Here is an 18623-nt window from a genome sequence, read left to right as displayed (position 1 = left end):
GGGCCCGTGAGCCATGGCCGCTGAGCCTGCGCGTCCGGAGCCTGTGCTCCGCAACGGGAGAGGCCGCAACGGAGGGAGGCCCGCATACCACAAAAAAAAAAAAAAAAAAATTGCAGGGAAATTATTGGCTTTCTCAGTTCATTTCTGCCAGTTTTAAAGTGGTTTGGATTGAAGCATGAACAAAGATAAGATAGCAACAGATTGGTATGGTTTAATTACCAGATTTTTTTTAACTGTATTTGTCGAGTTATTATCTACCTTGTGACCTCAGACATCACTCAAGCAAATTAGGTACTTCTGTTGTATTTCCAGTAGTTCCTCTTTTAGTTTTGGTTGGTTTTGTTCTAGAGAAGAACTTTCTCAGCCACAAGAGACTGATATATATAGATCTGAGCTCATTGACTCTTGGAGTCTTGAAGCTGCTTCTTTTGGGCTGCCTCTGAATGGGATGATAATACACCCCAGCAATACACCTTTCACTATATTTTTTTTTTTTTTTGATGGTTTTCCTAGTGCTTACCCTGGGAATTACAACTAACATCTTAGTTTGTAACAAGTATGAACTAATAACAATTTAGTTTCATATAGAGAAAAAGAGGAGTTATTAAGCAAAAAATACATTATTAGTGACTTTTGTATTTACCTATGTAGTTACCATTGTTATTTCTTTGGATGAATTCAGGTTAATGCTAGTATTCTTTTGTTTCAACGTGAAGGACTCACTTTAGGACTTCCTATAGGACAGGTCTATTGGCGATGAATAAGCTCTCACTTTTTTACTTATCTGGGAATGTCTTAGTTTTTTTTTTAGTCACTTTGTATATGTTTTCCTACTGCCTTCTGGCCTCTGGTTTCTGATGTGAAATCAGCTATTAATCTTATTTTGAAGATGCTCTCTTTGACTTTCAATAACTTGATTACAGTGTGTCTCGGTGTGGATTGCTTTGAGTTTATCCTGCTTGGAGTTTGTTGAGCTTCTTGGATGTGTAGACTAACATAGATTTCATCAGGTTGGAGGAGTTTGGGGCCATTCTGGGACTCCCATTATGCATATGTTGGTACATGTAGTGGTGTCCTACTGGTCTCTGAGGTTCTGTTCATTTTTCTTCATTATTTTCTCTTTCTGTTTCTCAGACTGAATAATCTCAGTTGACTTACCAAGTTTGCTTATTCTTTCCCTGCTCAAATCTGCTATAAACCCTCAAGTAGAATTTTCATTTATTGTACTTTTCATTTCCAGATTTTCTACTTGGCTTCTTTTTATAATTTGTCTCTATTGATATTTGCTATTTGATGATGATATTTACTGTTTTTATGGTTTCCTTTAGTTCTTTGTACATGGTTTCCTTTGGCTCTCTGGACATTTAAAACACCTGATTTAAAAGTCTTTGCCTAATAAACCTAATGTCTGGGCTTCCTCAGGGACACTGCCTATTAATTTCTTTTTTTCTTGTTTATAGGCCATACTATCTTATTTTTTTGCATGACTCATAATTTTTGTTGAGAACTGAACGTTGTGATTATTATATGGCAACTCTGGAAATCATATTCTCCCCTCTCCCCAGGGTGGTTGTTCTGCTTGTTCTGTTATTTGTTTAGTGACCTTTCTGAAATAATTTTTTTAAAGCTTGTATTATTTTTTGTGTGGCCATTGAAGTCTGTCCCATTAGCATAGTTGTCAGCTAGTTCTTTTCTCGTTTTTTAAAAATTTATTTATTTTTAATTAATTTAGTTTTGGCTGCGTTGGGTCTTCGTTGCTGCACGCAGGCTTTCTCTAGTTGCAGCGAGCAGGGGCTACTCTTCATTGTGGTGTGCGGGCTTCTCATTGCGGTGGCTTCTCTTGTTGTGGAGCACAGGCTCTAGGTGTGTGGGCTTCAGTAGTTGTGGCTTGCAGGCTCTAGAGCACAGGCTCAGTAGTTGTGGTGCACGGCTTAGTTGCTCTGCGGCATGTGGGATCTTCCCGGACCAGGGATCAAACCCGTGTCCCCTGCATTGGCAGGCAGATTCTTAACCACTGTGCCACCAGGGAAGTCCCAGCTAGTTATTTTCAAGAGATGTCCTTTAATACCCCTAAGCAGAAAATAAAACTCTCCCAGTCTTGGCAGATGGGTTTTTATGTATGCTGAAGTACACCTTTAACACTCGCGCAGTTTACAGCTCTTTCTTAACCTTCGTTTTATGTGTAGAGCCTGAAGCCTGAAAAGTGTAGGGCCTTGTTAGGTCTTTTCTGAGCGTGCTGCCAGCACTGGACATGCCCATGGCCTTTTAGGTTTCCCAGAATATGCAGGAGCTTTTCAAAGCCTTTATTCCCAAAGCATCTCCTTCACCAGCCTTTCCTCCCAGGCTTTTTGCCCCAACTGTTATTCTTTGCAGGCATTGGCTACTACATTTGCCTTTAACTGCTTTTGACAAATGCCAATTTAAAATTGTAAATTTTATGGTATTTGAAGTATATACTCAATTTTTTAAAATAGCAAAACACACGACACAATCTAAAGAGTGTGGTCTAAGAAGGATCAAGAACAGGTCATAGAAGAAAATTTAAAATCTGATACAATACCTTATATTAGAACACCTTGTACTCAGTAATTGTAGGTCTGTCAACGTTCTGAAAGTAAATGATCCTTACCCCTCTGGCTTTTCACTTGGCTAGCTGTATCAGAAATCTGATCAGCAGTTGTTCCTTCCTCAGCTATCTTAAGGTGTAAGATTAGTGCCCAGGGTCCAGTTGATTTTTACTGGTTCCAATTATGATTTGTTTCCCAAATATTACTTGACAGTGAAGTTTCATTTACTGTCCTTCATAGACTCTTTCACTGGGATCTATACCAAAGCCACGGGTTGTTTGATGAGGTGATAATCGGCAAAAAGCTGACCTAGAAACATGTCAAATGCAGGGATTGGGCCCTTTAGGCTAAGCACTATTTATATTTTATTCGTTACTGGTTGGCATCAAACAAGGAGGGAGGGAGTCCCTTGAGATTCTCAGACTATAGAATTTGCTGATGCAGATTTTTCATTGTTTCATTGTTATGCTCGTGAAATGTATGGAGAACACTTTTTTCTTTAAAAAAAATTGCGTTTATATATAGATAATACTTTAGTCACCTGAAGCACATTCAAACACAAGTTAGTAGTATTTCTAGTACGTCTCACACATATAATTGCTACTTAACTATTCAATTCTACTTGAATATCCTGTATTCTGTGCTAAACATGATTTTTATTTGCTGTTTTTTTTGTGTGTGTGTGTGGTATGCGGGCCTCCCTCTGTTGTGGCCTCTCCCGTTGTGGAGCACAGGCTCCGGACGCGCAGGCCCAGCGGCCATGGCTCACGGGCCCAGCCGCTCCGCGGCATGTGGGATCCTCCCAGACCGGGGCGCGAACCCGGTTCCCCTGCATCGGCAGGCGGACGCGCAACCACTGCGCCACCAGGGAAGCCCTCTCAGCTATTTCTTAAACATTAAAATCATTTAGGAGAAAAACAAAGCTTTCCAATTGCTGTGTTTATCATGTGCATTAATATATCATGTACATCTAATACCTAATCATGATGGCTGGTAATAATAGATGCTCACTAAGAACTGAAAGAATGACTGACTAGATTAACTGTATTGTTCTTCTTTTAAGGTTAAAAACTATATCTAACACCAGCCATGAAAGATCCAAGTCGCAGCAGTACTAGCCCAAGCATCATCAATGAAGATGTGATTATTAACGGTCATTCTCATGAAGATGACAATCCATTTGCAGAGTACATGTGGATGGAAAATGAAGAGGAATTCAACAGACAAGTTAGTTTTGTGTATAAACATGCTCTTTTATTGTAGCCTGTGACAGCTGCCAAATAATATAAATGTACTTTTCCCTGAAATGCGTTTTTCACCTGGTCCCTTATATATGAAATACATGGATTTATGTGCCACCACTCCTATTTTAGTTGGATGCTGATTACTACCAGGTTTAACTGCTCACTGAAATAATCTAGGGAGCTTTTTTCGGGGTCCCACCGAGAGATTCTGATTCAGAAGGATTTAGGGTGGAGCCTGGGAAATGTGTTTTCTAAAAGCTCCCAGGTGGTTCCAGTGAGCAATTAGGTTTGGAAACCACTACCTTACACCAGTCAGATTGTTCTATTGCAGTGAAAGTCAGGAGAGCTGGAATCAGGAGCAGATGGGCACAGGTACTGGGGTACAGATTGTACTGTTTTTCATGTAAGGTTCTCATTCTGATCAGCCTCAAAATCTGACACCACTGTTCTTTTAGAGAACTCTCATACGTTGATAGATGTCTTTTATTCCCATATTTCTGGTACTTGTTTCTACCTTTCATCTAGTTTCTCTCTGATCCTGGCTTTGATAATTAGTAGCCAGCTTGATTACACCATATCCAGTTATATATATTCAAGAGTAAAGCAATGTAGTCTTATTTCAGTGAGAATGTTTAGTTGCTGACCCTATCCTCCAAATAATTTTTTTTTTTTTTTTTTTTAAATTTTTGGCTGCGTTGGGTCTTCGTTGCTGCATGAGGGCTTTTTCTAGTTGCGGAGAGCGGGGGCTACTTTTCATTGTCGTGTGCAGCCTTCTCATTGCAGTGGCTTCTCCTGTTGTGGAGCATGGGCTCTAGGTGTGCGGACTTCAGTAGTTGTGGTGCGAGGGCTCAGTAGTTGTGGCTCTCGGGCTCTAGAGTGCAGGCTTAGTAGTTGTGGCGCAGGCTTAGTTGCTCTGCGGCACATGGGATCTTCCCGGACCAGGGCTCGAACCCGTGTCCCCTGCATTGGCAGGTGGATTCTTAACCACTGTGCCACTAGGGAAGTCCTACCCAAAGATTTGTTTTTCCAGTCATTTTTGAGTGGATTTAGGGTTTGTATAGTTTTAGAAGTATCATAGGTAATTCTGATACACATTCCTCCATGAGAACACTTCTTTGTTACTTCTTCCCTGCCACCCTCAGTGGAAAAAAAGAATATTCTGCTGTGACAAGTAAAGACATAGCAAAACCCTTAACAGATCTTTCCAGGTCTTATGGAAAAGATTTTTTTTTTCCTTAGCACAGAAACAAAGGAGGAAGGTATGACATTATGTTTTCAAATGGTTTAGTTCAAGATTCTTTAAGCCTTTTCTAGTGATGTCATCTTACCAAGTATGCTATAAATTACCCTTTATTTATTATAAATCCAGATAGAAGAGGAGTTATGGGAAGAAGAATTTATTGAACGCTGTTTCCAAGAAATGCTGGAAGAAGAAGAGGAACATGAGTGGTTTATTCCAGCTCGAGATCTCCCACAAACTATGGACCAAATCCAAGACCAATTTAATGACCTTGTTATCAGTGATGGCTCTTCCCTGGAAGATCTTGTGGTAAAGAGTTATTTTTTCATCTTTTTAAAACCTAGCTCATCTCTCGCATAAGTGGAAAAGCTAGCAACCATCTGTTTTAAGAAGAGTTCTACATCTCTTCCCCTTCAGAAATTCTGCTGCTTCTTACTATGGAAGCAGAGGCCTCCTGGTCTCACTTATGATAAGGAGTGACTTCTGGCAACACTCTGGAGCTAGTCTGAGACTACTAACAGACTTCTTGCCACTGCTTTTAGTTATGATAACTATGTTGCCCTAGGAAATGTCGTAAAGCATTAATTCAAAAGGGAGTACACAGGATGTTCATGTGACTTGCCTATGCAAAAGTAGCTTGATGGAGAGGTTTTGCTCTTTAATTGTCTTAAATATTTGGTGAAATTACAGATTTTTTCTGAAAGATAAAATTTGAGATTTTATTTCCTGACCCAGGATTTTCATTGAGTTACCCTAACTCCATTTGGAACTGTGATAAGGACTTTTACAAGCTTTTGGCAGAAAGGGAACACAAATCTTTTTATATTTTTAGTTATTCTCAGTGTCTCATTGCTGATGGTTTATTTGTAGTGAAAAGTTTTTTCAGGTATTTTGATAACTAAGCATCAGTACTAGAGTAAAACCTAATGATTCCTTTGCTAAAATTAAGATAAAATAATTTAAAGTCAGAATGTTAAACTTTCTTTCCATATGGACAATCTGTCTAGTTGCTTCTACAAGATTGTTCTCTGGAATTTACCCCTAGACTCTGAAGTAATTTTTGCAGTTGTCTTCTGTTCATTGTGCAGTGATTTCCTAACCTGGCTGTACGTCATAATTACCTATGAAGCATTACAAAAATTTTCTCAGCAACATCCCAGACCTGCAGAATCAATCATCTAGGCATGTTAATTTTTTAAAAGCACTCCCAGAGGATACCGCCAGCCTGCCCTGTCAGGCATTTGGAAACCATTTTTCTAAAAGGCTGTATAGAGAACACTGAAACTTACTTGTGGTATAGCTTTTGCTGCAGTAAATGACAGTAACCCAATTAAGCAGATACATGATCTGAATAGTCTGTTGGGATATGCTTGCTTATGGCTACATTAGGCACTCCACAAATAATCCTGGTTGCTCTGAGGAGGGAAGCCCTTTGCTGGGCATAATGTATCACTTTAACTGGACCCAGTATCTTTCCATTGTCTAGGAACTGGTTTGTTTGACTCAGTCTATTTGAGGTTAATTCCTTCTTATTCTTTTGTAGCTGCCAAAAGATTGGACATTCAAGAACACTGCTTTTTAAATTTAAACCTCCGACTTTTAAAGTTTAGATATATTTCCCTTGAGAGAAGGGAATGGTTGTGTATAAATTATGAAACTTAAATTATTGCTCCAACATGTTGTTTAATATGCTTTGGTCTTGAAGTAAGTGATATTGGGGGCTCAGATTCTATCTAAAATCCTGCCAGCATGCCTACATTTCAGGCCCTGGAATCCGTCCTGGTTTCTTTTTGTCTTGATCAAGTTGCATTCAAAGATGTGGTAGAGGAAATTTTCCAGCTATTCCCTATGTGCTGACACATCTGCTTAGGAAAGTAAAAATTTAGAAATACAAAATAATGGTGGAAAAGTCTCTCAGGCTCTTAGAGGCTTTGGCCCAGTCTTCCCCTAACTGATGCAAAAACGAAGTCCTAGAGAGTGACTTATCCAGGCCTATATAAGAAGTTAGTTAGCAGAGCTGGGATTCCAGCTTAGGTCTTCTGACTCCCCATGCAGTTTTCTTTTCCTCTTATATACCATGCTACCTGTGGGAATTAGAATACAGCAGTTGTAGAAAGACAACTCCATATTTTGTGGGAATTAGAATACAGCAGTTGTAGAAAGACAACTCCATATTTTCAAGGAGCATCATAAAGTAAAATTAATCCATAAACCATTCCCCAATCACTTTTATCATCATTTCAACACTTGTTTAGTATTTTTGCATAGTATGAAACTGTTTAAATAGCAAGTCAAGTATCATAGTTAAATGAACAGAATTCCGTGTTCTGAGACACTCCTTTAGTTGATGTGAAGTTAGTGAGTTTCTGATTACACTTAAGCAAATTTAATTTCAATTTTTACTTTCTCTTTAGAAAGTTGATAAAATTTGGTATAATATACGTAGCTTACATCTGGTTCCTCCTTTCCCTGCTGTGGGTTTTTTTTTTTTTTTTTTGACTTTAAGTTTGACTTTATAATCTGAATTCTTGCCTTTGTCTTATATTTTTGGAAGATGTTTTTGCATGTGGATCTGGGTTGAATGCTTCTGAGTATCTGAAGCTTATCTGTTAATGAACTTGCTTTTTTATGTACTTATTTTCCAGGTCAAGAGCAATCTGAATCCAAATGCAAAGGAGTTTGTTCCTGGGGTGAAGTACTAAAATATTTGAGTAGACGGGGCCCTCTTTTGGTGGATGTAGCACAATTTCCACACTGTGAAGGCAGTATTAGAAGACTTAATTGTAAAAGCTCTCTCTTGTCACTGTGTTACACTTATGCATTGCCAAAGTTTTGTTAGTCTTGCATGCTTAATAAAAGTGCTGAGACTGTTATTAAGTAAAAAGCTGTCAAACGTTTACTGAAAATAGAATTGGCCCCATGGCTTGATGTGAAGACAGCGAGGAAAGAAGCACCAGTCAAGTTGTGTCAAAGCACCAAATTAAATGACCTCTAAATCTTAGTGAATTGTCCTTTTTGAGACTAAACTGGTCCCTTAGGGTTAACTAATACTTGTTAATGTCTAAACTTTTTTTAAATGAGTAAATTTAAGTTCTAGTAGTTAATTTCTCGGTTCAGACTTAAATTTGCATTTGTCCCCATCAGAAAGAATCTCCTTTTTCTGATGAAGGCTTGTTAGTTAATTTGAAATAATTTTTTATAAACAAGTATGTCTTAGGTTCACTATCTTGTAACCTTAGTAACCAGAGTCCTAGCTTTTCTGGTATGTTACCATGTAAGAAATATTGAATTCTCCTAATGTTACATCTGAGAAAGTATGTGATTTGAGAATTGCATCCTCTTCTAAGGAGTCATTGCATCAACGCTCTACCTATGTAAAGTCTAACATTTGACCAACCCATAATCCAATTGAACAAAGAAATTGTAACCTATGATTTGAGTGGTGCTTTTCCTTGCTTTGTTAACCATCACTACAATAGTCTGCAGCACAACTTTTCTTTTAACAAAGCTAGAACAGTTTTGGCTTCTTAAACTTCTTATTTGGGTAGGTTAAGCTGCCATACGTGTTCAGTGTGAATAGTGTTTAAGTTGAAAATATTGTAAAAAAATTATATTTTTTCAAAAATATTTAAAAAAATAAATAATAGTAGAACTGAGCAGATGGTTGTGTTTATTGGTGCTGGAATACAGACTCTCCAGTGGTGATACTTCCTTCAGCGTGGGCTCAGTCCCTCAGGACAGCCCTGCTGGCAAGATTTGCCGAGAGAGCAGGCTTTATTATTAGATTCCATAGTGTCGAGTTTGTTGTTATATAAGTGTCTGTCCAAAATACAGCAGTAAAATAAATCCCATAGCCCCTTCCGTAGCCCACCTTGATCACCTCAGGCTGCAGTGTCAAGGCAATTATATATATCCATGTTAAGAAACTTTCTGGCTGGCCAGTATAATGGTAACCTTACTGTAGTATAACCTTCATTGAGTTTTGCCCTTCACAAACCATTGCTGCTCTGATTGGACTGGTTTGCTGTTTTGATTCACCTGGACCTTCCCCTTTTTCACCCTCACAGGCTAATTAATAATAGGTTTGTGGCTAATATTTATTTGGGATAGGCTGTCAACCAACTAGCAATTTCCTGGTTCCACATACAATCTGCCCCACGGCCCTACTCACTCAGTCGTTGATAATGTCCTCTGTGTTTTTCTTGAGCTTGGAGGGCTCAAGATTAAGCAGGCCATCTAGTCAGTTCTGGGTCACATTCTTCCTAGGGTCCTTTGGTGTGCGTAATTGTGCCTGGTGTTTTTTAGTAGCTACCTTACTAAGCTAATAAACAGGTAGGTTTTTTAAGATGCTGAACCAGACGATCCTGCTTGGCTCTCATTCTTTTTAGAGCCATAATACCACCAGTCCCTTCTGTTCTCTAACAGCTCAGTACCACAAGTGGCACAGCAGGCTGCCAAGTGTATGAGGGTTACAGATCACTTCTCTGAGCCTGGATGGGGGCAAATGAGTTCATTTCCACATACTGCCAAATTATCATCATGCAGTATAATTAGAGGTTATAAACTTGAATTAGAGAGGCATTGTAACCTAACGATTAAGAGCAAAGACTAGCCTATCTCAGGATTGTGTGATTAGTTAATATACATCAAGTACTTAAGACAATCCCTGGTACATAGAAAGTTCTATTTAAGTGACCTATTACAATTAAGGAGTCATCTAAGCTAAGCTCTCACTTTGTTGGAACTTGTCTGTCTGAGTCAATGTGCACAGTAAAACTACTTTGATTTTTTTTTTAAGGGCTTGAAACACATTATTACCCCATCTGGGCCTATGTGGCATAGTTTTAGGGTAACTGAAGTCATTCTTTTTCGTAGGGGTTTTATTTTATTACAACTATTTAAACAATGCACCTTATGTGAGAGGATTTTTCCTATTCTTGTGCTATGTCAGTTACTTCTCAACCTTTTCTATGTCATAAAGTGTAATTTATCATACTGGAGTGTAAGGATGAGGCTGCCTGTAGCTAGAGTTTATGGCTCATGGGCTCCAGTTGACCCAGTATCAGCCCAGATAACCAAAGGCCAAAGGGATCAATATTTCAGTATACTTGTAACCTCCTAAAAGGTTACCGGCCCACACCTGTTGGGAAGTTCCACTGTCACTATAAAATGGCTATGGAGTTCCACATATGTATATTGACTTTTTACCCAGTATGCCTTCTGATTGAAAACATTCAAATAGGTCACAGAAATGGAAACTGAGTACTTTGTTTTCTCTTTGGTTAAAGCATAAGAATGTTGTGATTTTTCAATCCTCCCACAAAAGCCACAGACTAACAGACATCCTACCTTTCCTGGGCGCAGTTTTTCAGACCTTGGTGCACACAGACCTAGTTTCTGTATTTTGTGGGGTATCTTCTGGAACTGGAAGCTGGTCTTTTGACCTTGAAGAAAATCCTTTGAAGACTGGGCAGATAGGAATGTATTTCAGAAAGGCAGTTCTTTTTACCATGCTCATCCCAATGGGAAAGTCATAGCTCTTCAGGTTGGTAGACATCTCACTGTTGGCATGGGCCCCAGCTTTCCACTGTATCAGACCTCGTTCCTCTGGGCTTCCTGGAAGAGGACAGTGGGGTCACTTACCAGAGCCAGCAATCCTCTGCTACCTCCCCTTCCCATAACCTAGTCATAAGGTAGACTTCCGGAGTTGTCTTGATTCTCAATTCTCTGGTCCTGAAAAGTTGAATCTGTGATCTCTCAGCTCCTAACTTGGCTAGAGCTCTAGGGATACTGGTTATACGTAATTAGTATCTATTGTGTATCTACAGTGTGCCATGGTCTGTGCTAAGTGCTTTTATTTCATTATCTAATTTCTTTGAAACATTGGTGGGAGGTGTATAGGCACTATTACACAAAATTTTATGATCAAGAAGGCAGGCAGATGGTTAAGTAATTGTCAGCCTACATCTCGAGTATGGGGCTGGTGTCTGCTGGGCCAGTGGGGACCAAATAATGCTCAGACTGCTGTGAGGGCAGGAAGTTATATTTTGAAACACTGTAATCAGTATTATTATTCAATATTATGATTCCATATTTGGAAAATAAACTCTCTTGTTTTTATAATACAAACTTCAGAAAGTCAAGCTAAGTAAAGTCTTTGTTGGTGGTAGGGATACACAAGAGAGATTTTTTACAACTAGGGGAAATCTCCTTTAGGAGTTATGGGAGGGATGTGTGAATTCTCTGAGGTTTTCACATAGAGGGCTAGGGTTGACCGAAGACTGAGACAGTGTAAATCTAGTGCAAAGATTACCACGCGTTGGCAGCCCAGGCTGAAAAGCACCATGAGTAGAGAAACCAAATGTGTCCCAAAGTCTCAGAGGAGAGGGCACTGAGGGAGGGCTGGCGTCCTTAGAGAAGACCACTTGGAGGAGGTACTGTTTGAGCTGGGCCTGACTGCACAAAGAGCACAGGTGGGCAGAGTAGAGGGAGAAGAGCTGCAGCTGTGGCATAGGACTGAGGTGACTGATGGCCCCACTCCTCACCACTGCCAGGACACAAGAGCCAGCCCGGCACTCCCTCGCCTCCCCTCCACATCCCTACCTGTGTTGCCTTCTCCAGTGCTTCTCCAAGTCCTAATCTCCTTGGCCCCACCCAGAATCATCCAGGAAGCCCTCCAGATGACTCCAGCCCAGGCTTATTCATCTTATTGCTCTAAATTGCTTTAAACCCAGTTTTACTTTCTATCTTGTTGGCTTAACGTTTTTTACCCTTAAGTGTCTAACTCAGGGCGTGCTTGCTCCAGTAGCACTTGCTGAACTAAACTTACTGCCCCTCTAAGGTTGGTCTGTGGGTAGGTAAAGAGTAAGAGCAAATGCAAAGTGGTCTATCAGCAAAATGTACCCATCCTACAGAATAAAGCTCTTCAATTCCATTGCTGAGGACAAGGTTCTGAGCCAGCCAGACCTGGGCTTGAGACCAGGTTGTGTGACCTTAGGCAAGTGATTTAACCACTCTGAGCTTCAGATTCCTCATCATGCACATTGAAGGACTGTTGAAGATTATGTAGCATAATACATATATTGATCATTGGCAGGGATGGTTGCTGATGGGCAGTTGGGTTGAAGGGTAGAGATGTGAGGAACTCAGGCACTCTGAGGCTGTTAACATCTGGGTAGCTTAATCCAGCTGCCCAAATCACAAACCCCTCTGTACAGCTGCTCACCCAGATGCCCTCCATCTCCATGGATTCCCTAGGCATTGAGGTTGCCACTTCCCTGGCTCATGTCCACAGGATGAGCTTCTCCAGGTCCCACCTCAGCTTCCTCTGGTGGCGAGAGGGGTACCATGGTCAGGTATCACCCATCCATCCAAGTGATAGCTGCTACCAAAAGCTCCCTCATCTGATGCTATCTAAAATCCCTGAAAGTGCCAGGGAGTCCTGGCCCTTCCCTGCCCAAACTCTAACCCACCAGCTGTGCATAGCCAGCCGCTGATTCCTGTGCTCTGAATAGACACTTGTGTCTTCAGAGAGGGGAAAGCAAGTGGGGTCAGCTATGTTTAGGCTGTTAAGTTGCAGAAGATGGAGAGCTATCATCCTCCATCTGTCATCTCTGTGGACTGATGCAATCTAGCCCCTGTCTCTACGGAGCTTTCCTTGATCTTAACAGTTCCCCTGAAACTCTCTAGCATAGGCACTGTGGTGGAGTGGCTGGGACACAGGCCTTGGACTAACTGCATCAGATGGACTTGTTTAAATCCCAAATTTGCAGCGTTTTAAATCAGCAAGTGTTGTGACCTTCGGTGAGTCACCTAACCTCTGATTCTTTTTTCTCATATAAAATGTTGTTGATAGACTCTGCCTCACAGGATAGTTTTTGAGGATGAAATGAGACATTTAGCTCCATGCCTGACCCATAAATGTTTGGTAAATGCTAACTATTCTTATTACTAGTTAGAACACCTGGTGACATTTAGTTTTTATATATTTACTGGACACATAAACATGGGTCAGGAGGATTCTCAGGGACCCCACAAAGTATCCTCCATGATCCCTGTAAAAAGCCCTGATACCAAAGAGAAATGTTAGGGGCTCTTCTAGTAGCCAGCACGACAAGTCACTGGCATATTTGGAGTGAGTTTTGCCAACATACTGATGCTACATTTCCATCTGTCCCACTCTAAGAAAGCAAAAGCAACCCTCAACCCAGTGGCAACAAAGAAATGGAAAAGAAACAATTTACAGGGCCCCGGAATGACTCTCCTAGCCACACCCTCTTCAAGACTAAGAGGGAAGCCTGTGCCTCTATCAGGCTGGTGGTCTCTCCCTCCGGCCCATCTGTTCCTGCTTCTCCCTGCAGGGCCTGAGGCGTTGCATCTGACCTGGCCACAGCTCCAGCTCAGGAGACGTCTGCTGGACTGCCTCTAAGTCCAACCTAGTTCTCTGTTCCCCTCCCAGGGCTGACCCATACCTGGCACTGTGTTGTCCAGTATGAAAGCGAGGCATCCACCCACAAACATCTCCGTAGTCAGCAGCACAGTCAGAATCTGGTCCACTTCAGGAATGCCTGTGGAATAGGCCAAAGGCTAATGAGTGTCACGGCCCCATCTGGAGAACAGAGCTCAGAGACTTTCTCCCCACTGGTGCAGCCTGCTGACTTCCTTGAGCAGGCACAGAGATGGAACAGTACAACTTGACTTTCAAGATTATACACCTCTGCCTCTCCCATCCTTGGATTCAAATCCCAGTTTTGCTGTTGTCTTGCAACAAATCATTTAACCCCTCTGAACCTCACTTCTCACCTGTAACATGAAGATGGTAATAGTATCTGTCTCATGGAGCTGTTGTGAAAATTAAATGAGCATATGTAAAGCTCACTCCTGTCCACAGAAAGTGTCTTAGTAAAGGACAGCTGTTAATAAGCCTCTCAGCTGCTAACATCCAGAGATGGGCAGGATTTGTGGCTCTGGCTGTGTGGAGCCTTTGAAGGAAGAGGCTATGCTCAGAGTCGAGCCCACCACACCTCCCCCACCCTGAGACAGGTAGGACAGGTGGAGGCACCTGTGTTGATGGCATCCGGGTTGGAGTCCAGGTAATTGGGCAGCGTGAGCCCGAAGAACATGGAAAATCCAAGCACGAAGAGGTTGCGGGAGGAGTTCATGTCCACGAACTGCAGGTTAGACAGCCCCACGGCTGTAATCATGCCTGAGGGCACAAAAGAACCGCTGGAGGCTCCTCGCAGGCTGGGTGGGCTCCACCACACGGCGACCACGCCCCAAAAGCACACACAACACTCACCAAAAAGGGTGCAGAACATCCCCCCTAGGATGGGGTCAGGGAGCGAGGCGAAGAGGGCCGTGAATTTGCCAATGGTGCCCAGGACCAGCATGATACCCGCACCATACTGCACCACGCGCCGGCTACCCACCTGCCAGTGAGCCAAGGAGTGGGGCTAGACCCAGGGGGTGAAGTTGGGCGGGGTTAGTTGCGGGAGGGGAGGGGCGCGGTGGGTGGGCGGGGCCTGTTATAAGAGCAAGGTACATATGGGTCAGAGCATGATGCAGGGGAGGCCTGTCAAAGGCAGGGTGGGGCTAGGTCAAAGTAGGGACAGGTTTGGGGCGGGGCCTGCGGCACATGGAATGGGGGCGCGGCTTCGTGCTGCTCTGGCTAGTTGCGGCACCTTGGTAATCCCCAGGACACCAATGTTGGGGCTGGACGAGGTGGACCCGTTGCCCGTGCCCAGCAGCCCTGCGATAATGCAACAGATGCCTTCGGTGAAGATACCCCTGTAAGAAAAGGGCAAGTGGGGGCCTTAGTCCATGCTCTAGCCTGGCTTGTGTCCTCCCAGCCTGGCCAGAGTCTCTAGGGCTGTGTGAGCTGCAACTATCTGTCCATAGTACTCCCCACTCCAGGCCAGAGGCGGGTCTGGGAGCCAGGAGCCCAGGTCTGAATGCTAGTTCCACGGCCCTGGCACTTAATCCTTAGGTGATTCTGGGCTTCAATTTCCTCATCTGTAAGGTGGGGATATTAAGAGTACCTGTCTTACAGAGCCATTAGTGGATTGCATAAGAGAACGCACATCAAGAGCTAGACACATGGGGACTTCCCTGGTAGTCCAGCAGTGAAGACTCCACGCTCCCAGTGCAGGGGGCCCCGGTTCCATCCCTGGTCAGGGAACTAGATCTCACATGCTTCAACTAAGAGCCCGCATGCCGCACCTAAAAAGATCCCATGTGCCACAACTAAGACCCGGTGCAGCCAAATAAATAAATAAAGAGAGAAAGAAAGAGCTAGACACATGGAAGGCTGTCGGTGACTGTAGTTTCCCTCAGACTTCGTTGTCTCCTCAGCTGTTCACAACACAGAGTGAGTGATGAGAGCATCTACATTTTATAAGTAAGGAGACCCCGTCCTGGAGAGTTAGCGACTTGCCCAACTCCTTGTCCCCCACATCTGGGATTCAATTCTGTCCGTACGTTTGCTTCCTGAGTGACCGTTGAGGGGATGAGACACCGGAGAGGGCAGGTGGGCATACCTGTTGATAGCGTGCACTGGAGGGGGTGGTGCGCCAGCCAGGCGGGCACAAGCATAGTAATCGCCGATGGACTCAATGATGCCTGCTAATGTGGCACTAAACATTCCCAGCACAGCAGCCGCAGTCACTGTGGGAAGCCCCCACTGACCTGTATCAACAGGCAGATGGGAGGATGGATGCAATGAGTGTTCCTAGGTGGGTCAGGGAGTGGCCTAGGCAGTACTTGGGTTGAACAGGGAAGGGGTAAAGAGATCTCAAGCTGGGATGGGAGCTATACAGTTGTGGGAGCTTATTTGGGGTCATTTAGAGTCATAAAGCTGGAGTGAGACTTTGAGTACACCACCACTCTGCCTGGCACACTATAAATGTGCAGCTAATACTTCTTATGTCATCAGCTGGATTGGGATCACCAGGGGCCTCACTGATGGTCTCAGTTGGAGGCAGAGGGGCCCAGATGCAGTTGCTCACAGGGGTAGGGGATGCGGATCCAGGGAGCAATAGCCACGATGTCCCCTCGGGCATCTGTTCGTGCCTGGAAGCCATAGGCTGTGGGGTCTGAGGGCAGCACATCCGTCAGGGTCAGTATATAGCAGAGCAGCCACACGGTCATGATGGCTAGCACGATCTGAAGTGGGGGGGTGGGGGGATGAGGGTTGCACTGAGGGCCCAGGAGGTCTTGGTCCAGGCTAACCAGCTCCTACCTTAGCCCTAGCCCCAGCCCGAGCCTGTGCCCCAGCCCCAGCTCAGACCCCAGCCCCCATCCCTGGCTAGGACCTCATCTCTGCCTCTAGCTCCCCTGCTGCCCCTGCCCTTTCCCCTGCCCTTGGCCCTGGACATAGGTCCAGCCCCTGCCCTAGTCCCAGCCCGAACCGCCTGTCAGCTCCTCACGGGAAACATCTTGAAGATCTGGATGCGGAAGAGAGTGAGGCCCTTTCCCCAGCAGTAGACAGGCAGCAAGAAGGTGAGATTTCGCAGGTACTGGGAGAAGAGGACGATCAGGAGAATGGAGCTGGGGAAAGAAGCACAAAGGGAAAACGGCTGGTAGGCCGGGCTTGGGGCAAGAGCCAGGGCTAAGGGGGTAGGACACGAAGGGGTTGAGGGACTGGGGATGGGCAAGGATCAGGCCTGGTGCCCACTCACCAAGCTGAGATACCCCAGTGGGAGCCAGCTCGGTCACCAGCAGCTTGGAAAACAGAGAGACCAATGAGGGAGACAGTGGGGGTGACTGTAAGAGGCCCGATGTAACTGAGCAGGGCCCCAGGCAGCCCCATCAGCCCAATCACCACCTCCACCATACTGGACACCATGATTGCACCCTGGACCTGGAAAAGCAAAGATCAGCTATAAGTCACTATGTAGAAGCCATGACCTCTATGTTAAAAAAAAGTTCCTGGACCACGTCCTCATATCTCCCAATTCAGCAGCGGCCTTCCCTCCCATCTAGTCCCACCCTCAAGTCCAGGTCTCCTCTACCCCACATGCAAACCCACCTCTCGTATCCGTGGGTGCCAAATATGAGAGGTATTCAGGGGCAGACTCCAGTTACCGTAGATCTCCTCTGGGGGCACAGACAGGAACACACACACACGCACGCACAGGGAACAGAGACAGAGAGAAAGTAAAGATGCCGCCCTGAAGGCACCTTGGGGTATGGACATGGAACAGTCGCCCAGACCTCCAGGCTCCTGGGGATCCCCTCTCCAGTGCAGCCCCCAGAAATGTGCCCACCTTCTGGAGGGCATTTCCACCTCTCCAGGGCCAGGATGGCTTTGGCTGGGACCAGAAATGCAAAGGCGCTGGCCTGGAACAGCGGCAGCCTGGAAAGAGAGGCACAGAGCAGCAGGGACAGGGTGGGAGGTGGGGAGGCAGGAACATAGAGACAGGGGAGATGGGGACAGAGGGGCACAGAGTGAGGCACAGGGAGAATCACAAACAGGGACAGAGACACAGAGGAACAAGGGCAAGGGCAGAACAGAGGGAAGTCACTGAGGCCCCAGGCAGGACCCTGTAACATTTTGGGGGCCTAAGAAAGAAAACAAACGGAGCCCCTGGCTCACAACCTGCTCCCCTTCCTTCTCAGCACCAGCTCCTGCACTGTGAGGGGCCACGTGCACGGAAGTGGACAGCTCAGCTCCTGCATGCAAGCTCCACTCACAACCTTCCTTCATCTTCCCACCATACAAATGACCATCCTTAGGCCACCCAGGCCTAGGACTCTGCACGCAGGGGCAGGGGGGCCCCCAGGAGGACAGACCACTGAAGAGGCCCACACAAGCCCTGGCAGCAGGGGAGTGAGTGGTCCCAATTACCCAGAGTAAGGCTTAACGGAGGAGAGCCCAGCTAGGGCACGTTCCCTTTCCTTGAGGAACACCAGGGCTCCAGGGTGGGACCCCAGCTGCCTGGCTCTAAGGCTGGCCTGGAAGCAGAAGCAGCAGTTGGGGGCAGATAGCAGCTTTTCTTGTCCCACAAGAGTCCTCTGAGACTGCTCCTGCTGAGTGGATCACTGCGTGTGTGTCTACGTGGGGGTGGGGTAGGGGTGGGAGTGGGGCAGCTCACCGGATGCCCAGTGTGGTCTGGATGAGGGTGGTGATGCCCACACAGGTGAAGATGGTACCAATGAGCTGGCTGACCATGTACTGGTCACGGCCCACACACAGCGCCTCAGCCAGGAGGAAGGGCACAGCGATGGTGCCACTGAAGCAGGTCAGGTAATGCTAGGGGTGTGGGGAGAGTGCATGAGGCAGGGCCCACGGAGCTCACAGGGAGGCAGGGAAACCCTCACAGTCCTCACACCTGCCTCAGTGGGCCTGAGCCCGTGCCGCCCCTGCCAGTGTGCCCACCCAGGACTGATACTCCCATAAGGCATTCCCACAGAGCGAATGCTCACCTCTCTGGGGGTTACTAATCTGCCCCCAAGTTATCCCTGCAGCTTCTGTGGAGTGGGCCCCCTTCCCTATCACCGGCACTCTGCCTGGCAGGTGATACCTCATCCCTTTCAGACCCCATCAAGCCTCTTTCCCACCCCTGCTTGGTGACA

The 18623-nt window shown here is 45.2% G+C and overlaps 2 protein-coding genes across 3 annotated transcripts in view; one reads left to right on the top strand and one right to left on the bottom strand.

Moving 5' to 3' along the window:
- Positions 1 to 8707, top strand: part of PAIP2 (poly(A) binding protein interacting protein 2) — a 20404-nt gene extending 11697 nt beyond the window's left edge. For both annotated transcript variants that reach the window (XM_007114695.4, XM_055086787.1), the window contains 3 exons: positions 3631 to 3794; positions 5181 to 5360; positions 7697 to 8707. In XM_007114695.4, the coding sequence (XP_007114757.1) occupies positions 3657 to 3794; positions 5181 to 5360; positions 7697 to 7753 (375 nt within the window). In that variant the 5' untranslated portion in view covers positions 3631 to 3656 and the 3' untranslated portion in view covers positions 7754 to 8707. The remainder of the gene's footprint in view (positions 1 to 3630; positions 3795 to 5180; positions 5361 to 7696) is intronic.
- On the bottom strand, positions 5367 to 18576 carry SLC23A1 (solute carrier family 23 member 1). Its single transcript, XM_055086906.1, has 14 exons — positions 18427 to 18576; positions 18143 to 18300; positions 17315 to 17403; positions 17077 to 17144; positions 16727 to 16908; positions 16475 to 16595; positions 16055 to 16211; positions 15587 to 15734; positions 14732 to 14837; positions 14350 to 14479; positions 14113 to 14256; positions 13523 to 13618; positions 10401 to 10667; positions 5367 to 7135 (listed from the first exon to the last, which is right to left on the bottom strand). The coding sequence occupies exons 1-13, from the start codon at positions 18574 to 18576 to the stop codon at positions 10420 to 10422; spliced, it is 1797 nt and encodes a 598-aa protein (XP_054942881.1). The 3' UTR covers positions 5367 to 7135; positions 10401 to 10419.
- Between the last annotated feature and the right edge of the window lie 47 nt (positions 18577 to 18623).

The sequence above is a fragment of the Physeter macrocephalus genome, chromosome 8 (genome assembly GCF_002837175.3).
Source record: "Physeter macrocephalus isolate SW-GA chromosome 8, ASM283717v5, whole genome shotgun sequence".
In the NCBI taxonomy this organism is placed as follows: Eukaryota; Metazoa; Chordata; class Mammalia; order Artiodactyla; family Physeteridae; genus Physeter; species Physeter macrocephalus.
This window is presented reverse-complemented; position numbering and strand designations above follow the sequence as displayed.